We start from the raw sequence: 6,289 nt of genomic DNA, 5'->3' as shown, positions 1-6,289 counted from the left end.
TCTGCAGGTCGTGTGACTTATATGAAAGACAAATTATATAGCTGTGAAATATGTAGATATATGCACTTAAGTGAGATCTGTACATGGTCAACTTAATGGGTGGCTTGATGTGCCTCAATTGCACAAATGCATTTAAAAACTACCCATTGTAAAACTACATGCCACAACAGTATTGCCTATACACATGATTCGTAATGACAAAAAAAAAAAAGCCGATCAACATTCATGAAATCCATATACACTTTGATATTACTCAGTGTGGTTTATTTAATTGTCTGTGTACAGTATGAACAGGAGTCTAAATGATATATATTTTTTTTATTTTTTTAAAAGCCAAATTCAAGCGTGAAATGATCACCCTCTTGCCAGTCCCCTTGTCCATGACAGCACAATTCCTCAAATTATTCTTTATACATACAGCAAAAAGTTCGAGATAACATAGAAATATCACGCTAAAATAACTCACTCATTTCCCCCACTTTATCCTCAGAATAAACATATACGCTGCCTGCTTGAAGCTGTGTGGAGTTAAGTACTCAAGTATAGATGAGGAATCTTGGGAGGATTTAACAAGCCGCATGGCTTAAGTGTACACCTACCACACAGTAATGTGCCAATTTCTTACAAGTGAACATTATAATGCTTGATAGTTTATCAGATTAAATGTCATCATTCAAACGGAAACTTAAGTCCTTGCAAAAGATCAGCAAGCTTATCAATAGCAAAAATAAAAAGTAACACAAGCACTACACATTTTCATTGTTTACATGAGAGCATACACACAATCTATAACAGGGTAAACTATGCAATGAATCAGTAGTTATAAATATTACATTGTGCATTTCTATTGCACATGTCAAGTGTTCTCATGACATGTAGGTATGTGTTAGTTACCAAATCTCATTTGTTTTAATACAAAGATGCAACAACACGTTTGATAGGACATTGGCTATACACTTTCCACAAATCCACTTGTTTTTTCTTCTTCTTGTGGTATTTTTCTAAATAAAACAAACTTATACATAATACAATAGTGATATTAAGTATGATAAATATTTTCATGCACAGACATTGCTATCTAAGGTCTAGTATGTGAACATACACTGCTGCACAGGGAAGACACTGTGCGTTGATGGGAGGGACTCCGCGATTACTGGACATGAAATCAATAAAACAAGATCCGTAAAAAGAAAAGAAAAAAAAAAGGTGGTGGTGTGGGGGGTAGAAAAAAGGCACATGGACGTCAAGAGCAGAACACGAGCACACATATAATAGCTGCCTTGCCATCCACAACAGAGTAAGCAATTTAAAAAAACATATGCAATCACATCACATGCAACATTAGGGGGAAAAAAGGTCCCGCACTATTGATCAAAACAAGATCTCTCCACTTTATACATCAAACACCCTTTTCACTCGTTACCTTATTAAATTGGAAGTCAAACTGCCATTGTTTATATATTTTACACAATATGTTCTATATGCCCGCCCCTAGTATGAACACAGCATTCTTTTTCTGGAATATGAGCTAAGCAACCAAAAATCCACATCTTAATCCATTTTAGGTGGCGGCCATTTTGCCACTTGCTGTCAAATGAAAATGACATCATAGTCACTCAGGTAACAACCAATCATGGCTTCAGAAAACAGGTGCATCGTGATTGGTTGTTGAGCAATTGTGATGTCACTTTTCAGTTACAGGAAGTGGCAAAATGGCCGCCCCAGGGTTCGATCCTCCGCCTGGGAGAGGCCCATGTATGGCTTACAAGAAGTAAGCTTGTGTGAGTGAGTGGATATATAAAAAAAAAAAGAAGAAAAGAAAAAAGAAAAAAACGGCCGCCCCAGGAGATGGATTTTGCTGCGTAACTCGTATTTCACAAACACAATTTTAATCACAATGTGTTTCAGCTAGTGGGTCTGTATATAAAATATTGTAGATAAATTATTTTGGATGACTTCCTCTCAACTATAACTAGAGTTTCACCTTAACTCACAGGATAATTGAGTGTTAACACAATGGATACTGTATTACTAATCTTCTTCAATGGGCGTGTTAGACGCAACAAAGTTGAGCGCGGAGGCTGCGACGCGTTTCTCCATTTCCTGTCCAAGGCTGCGGAATCCCGGCGGTCACGGGATACAGGGCGCTTCGGGGAAACTCTCCCCTTCGGCGGTGTGCTGGACCGTGTGTTCCTGCAGGGCGGCGAGGTCAACAAAACGTTCGCCGCACCACACGCATTTGAACTGAGTCTCCCGCGAGTGCACGCTCTGATGCTTGGCCAGGTGCTCGCGTTGCTTGAAGCTCTTGTCGCAGCTGGCGCACTTGAAAGGTTTCTCCCCGGTGTGGACGCGGCGGTGGCGCTGCAGCTCCGACGAGTACCTGAAGCGTTTCTCACAGTCGGGACATTTCAGCGGTTTCTCGCGGGTCGGGTCGCAGCGGTGCTGGACAAACTCTGAGGATGACACAAAGCGCTTGTCACACAGAGAGCATTTCAGCGGCTTCTCTGCGCAGTGAGTGTTTTGGTGGCGCTGCAGCGTGGAGTTCTTTTTGTAACCTTTGCCGCACACGTCACACTTGTACGGCTTCTCTACTTCGCCTCCACATTTGTGCCTCAGCAGTTCTCCGGATTGGCTAAAAGACTTCTGGCAAGATGCGCACTTAAACAAGCTTTCCATGCCGTGCACCTGCTGATGGTAAAGCAGGTGGGATGGCTGAAGGAAGCCTTTATCGCAGAGATTACACTTGAACGGGCGCTCAGCCGGGTTCTTATGAGTGCGACGGTGGCGCACGAGAGCGTACTGCTGCTTGAAGCTCATCTGGCACTCCTCGCACTGGAACGGCCGCTCCTCGGAATGAGTGCGTTCATGCTGCCGCAGGTCCGACGGCCGCTTGAAGCTCTTACCGCACGAGCCGCAGCGGAAAGGCCTTTCTCCTTCCGGCTGGCATTGATGGTGCAGGAGCTCCGACGACTCCTTGAAGTGCATTTCGCACAAGTTGCACTTGAAAAGGTGCTCGCCTGAATGGGCGTACATGTGGCGCACGAGGTGAGAACGGTGCTTAAAGCTCTTCTCGCACACGGCGCACTTGTACGGCCGCTCGGAGCTGTGAGTGCGCTGGTGGTGCGCCAAATGGGACGACTGGCTGAAGCTTTTATCGCACGTGTCACATTTGTACGGCTTCTCACCTGTGTGGACCCTTTCGTGGCGGGTGAGCTCGGACAAATGGCGGAAGGACTTATGGCACACCGAGCACTTGTACGGCCTATCCGGCGCCGAGGCCTCAAAAGCAGGCGGGGACGAGGCACTGATTGCCGCACCGCCACCAGATGTCTCTCCGGTGGAGGGCTGCTGAGGATTGGCCGCCGACGAGGTGGGAGTGACGTTTCCAGATCCGGGACGGTACGTTTTCTCGCAAATGGAACACTTCATCGGGTTGTTTCCATTGCCGTGGGAGTTGTGATGCTGGGCCAAGGACGTGAGCAACGAGAAACCCATCTTACACACACCACAAACAAAAGGCTTTTGTTCCACCTGCACACACTGATGCTCCAGCAGGTCCGTGGCTTGGCTGAAGATCTTCATGCACTGTGTGCACTGGAAAGACCTGTCTTGGGTCACCATGCACTGGTGCTCATGGGGGTTGGCCAGGTGAGATATGTCGTGTCCGCAGGCGCCACACTTATGCACTCTTTCGCCCCCTAGCTGCATGGAGGCCTGTTGAGCTTGCACGACATGTTGCTGGCCCAGCTGCTGCTGTTGCTGCAGAGAGGAATCTGGTTGCAGGACAACGCCATACACGGTGCAGGCCAGAGTGTCCGTTGTTTGGGGAAGTGTGTGCACTACAGCAGGTGTAGCCACTGTGTGCTGCTGTTGTTGCTGCTGCTGCCACGCCTCCGTCATACCTCCACTTTAATATTCTGAGCTCAGGATGTGACTTTTTAAATGACACACAAAGTAGATTGATGCAGTTTATGACGCACAATCAGGGTGGTGACCTCTCTGCAGGTTACAGAGATAAGGATGAACACCTGGAGGGATACAACACAATCGCAGAATTAGGATCATTACATTGCTCATGAAGTGAAAGGCATGAATGATGACACAATTTTGGTCACCTAAACATCAGTAATTATTTTCAACCAGATTTTCTCAACACAAAACGTAACAATTAACTTTTTGTTGACGAAATACTATTTGGGGCAAGGCTATATTATTTGGTATACTTTTGGTATGGAAGAACGCGATTCAGTAACATCTACATCGGAAATATGTCGCTAAACCTTGCTATCAAATAGTAGCGTATCTGACCAAGCCGGGCTCAGTCTATTTCCTGAACTAAATCTCCATGCACCAACATATATTGGCGAGTTCGCCAAACCTGTAATTTATGCGCGCTTCATTTCACACAGCTAAATCCATTAGCAACCTTATGTTCCATGCAAAACTGCTAACAAAATCGACATCTTCACCATTTTGAAGTAATAGCTGTAGCTAATAGCTGCAGCAGCTAACAGCTAACCACTAGTATGTACCCTTAACGTTACTAAACAAGGGGACCTCCTTTGCTTTTATAGTGTGCTATCTTGAAATATTTGCCGCTTTCATTACTCTCGTACAGACGTACACTTTATACTGTTTCGTAACAATTGTGCTTTACGACATGGCAAAAGAGCGACAGAAGCGTCGCTGAAAAGCGCTCGTCGCTTTGCCCAATTTCGCGTTTTTATGAAAGGCCACCATTAGATTGAGTGGTCTAACGTTAGATGAGAGCCTCCATGGAGAACTGACCCTGAAACTAAAGTAGGCCTCCGCCGAGCCGCGGGGAAAAACGCGCTTCTCGCAAATCGAGATTCTCACATCCGCTAAGGTCGCATTCTGCAAACACCCATTCACTAAAACGTACCCGGCTCGCTTAGTGATGTTTCTCACTGCTGTCTTCGGACCGGAGCCGACAACGTTCGGCGTAAATGGGGGTCGGAGGACCGGCGGTGGAGGGGATGCGGTAGAAACTCGACGCCATCCTCCTGCAGATGAACGAACACCGGAAACCACGCAGTGTGCTCAACTGCGGCCGCAGCCGCTCCACCAAGCCGCTCCACCAAGGAGGAGGAAAACAATCGCGGGGGGAGATGACGACTCACTGTCACAAGAGCAAGCTAACAAAGACGACAAGGAACTGGAAAGAAATCACAAATGTAGCTTTTACAGCGGTACACTAGGGGGCAGTGTTTCAGCCAATCAACTGGACCCGACTCTAGTTTACAGTACAAAACACGCAGTCACAAGTCAATTGCATACGCATAAACCATATTCACTCTACACGCACACTCATCTCGTTCTGTACCTACAAATTATTTTTCTAGTATTTTTCATATACAGGGTGTAAAAAAAGCTCTGGACTTGGTTGGATGGTCTGTACAACTTTAAGTTGGGCATATTTAATAGATATTGCTATTTCATGTTTTTTTTTTTTTTTAAACGTATTCTTGTCTATACGTTGCCTTACGTTAATTGCAGAAGATAGCCAACTGTAAAATATTCCTGTGAACTCATTCACTGCCAGCCATTTCAGAAAATTTCAAAAATTTTAATACCAATGTGATATTACGTTCAATAATTATATGTAAACCGAATCTACCAAATAACAGAATAGACTCCCTACATTTTGTCCCGTTCCGTTCTTTTATAATTGACAGTAGAAAAATGTAGGTTTGCCAAAATACAGCCATTTCTCCCATGGACTCTGAAACTGTGTTTATTTGGTATAAAATGGGGCAATGATGTCATCTACCGGTGGTTGGGCATCAGTAAAGTTGTTTCCAAGTTTGATATTTACTTTGGAGCATAGTCAGATTAGCCCCCATTTATCTCCGCTGTAAAAACTACAATTGACAAGTATACTTGTCAAAGGCAGTGAATGAGTTAATATGTCATTTGCAGGCAACACAGTGTATGAGTGATAAGTACTTTTTTTCCCTCACAGCAAGAATGCTCTGCGCTAGGATTTCTATGCTGTCACTTTTTATATGCTGTCATACGTGAACAAACTGTTATGTAACATTGTGCGTAATGTGTGATATTCATTGAGGAGTTAGTTGGTCATAATCCATGACTGGATGGATGTGTTTTCCTTTGTTTCATAAATCTGTACGAAATTCACAAAGACTATATCATCAAAACTAGACACGTTTCAAATGTCAATTGCTATTCTCTGTAAGTGGGAAAACATCCATCCATCCATTTTCCAAATCGTTTATTCCTATTTGGAACAAAAACAATGTAGAAAATA

The 6,289-nt window shown here is 44.3% G+C and overlaps 1 protein-coding gene across 1 annotated transcript; it reads right to left on the bottom strand.

Annotated features, from left to right (window-relative positions):
• Positions 1-242: 242 nt before the first annotated feature.
• On the bottom strand, positions 243-5,228 carry znf319a (zinc finger protein 319a). Its single transcript, XM_077519216.1, has 2 exons — positions 4,904-5,228; positions 243-4,028 (listed from the first exon to the last, which is right to left on the bottom strand). The coding sequence occupies exon 2, from the start codon at positions 3,898-3,900 to the stop codon at positions 2,131-2,133; it is 1,770 nt and encodes a 589-aa protein (XP_077375342.1). The 5' UTR covers positions 3,901-4,028; positions 4,904-5,228; the 3' UTR covers positions 243-2,130.
• Between the last annotated feature and the right edge of the window lie 1,061 nt (positions 5,229-6,289).

The sequence above is a fragment of the Festucalex cinctus genome, chromosome 4 (genome assembly GCF_051991245.1).
Source record: "Festucalex cinctus isolate MCC-2025b chromosome 4, RoL_Fcin_1.0, whole genome shotgun sequence".
NCBI classification, from domain to species: domain Eukaryota; kingdom Metazoa; phylum Chordata; class Actinopteri; order Syngnathiformes; family Syngnathidae; genus Festucalex; species Festucalex cinctus.
Note: the sequence above shows the minus strand (reverse complement) of the source record. Positions and strands in the feature narration are given on the sequence as shown.

Bases quoted from the DNA above. Each gene is read 5' to 3' on its own strand.
- znf319a (XM_077519216.1), bottom strand. From the start codon at position 3,900: ATGACGGAGGCGTGGCAGCAGCAGCAACAACAGCAGCACACAGTGGCT.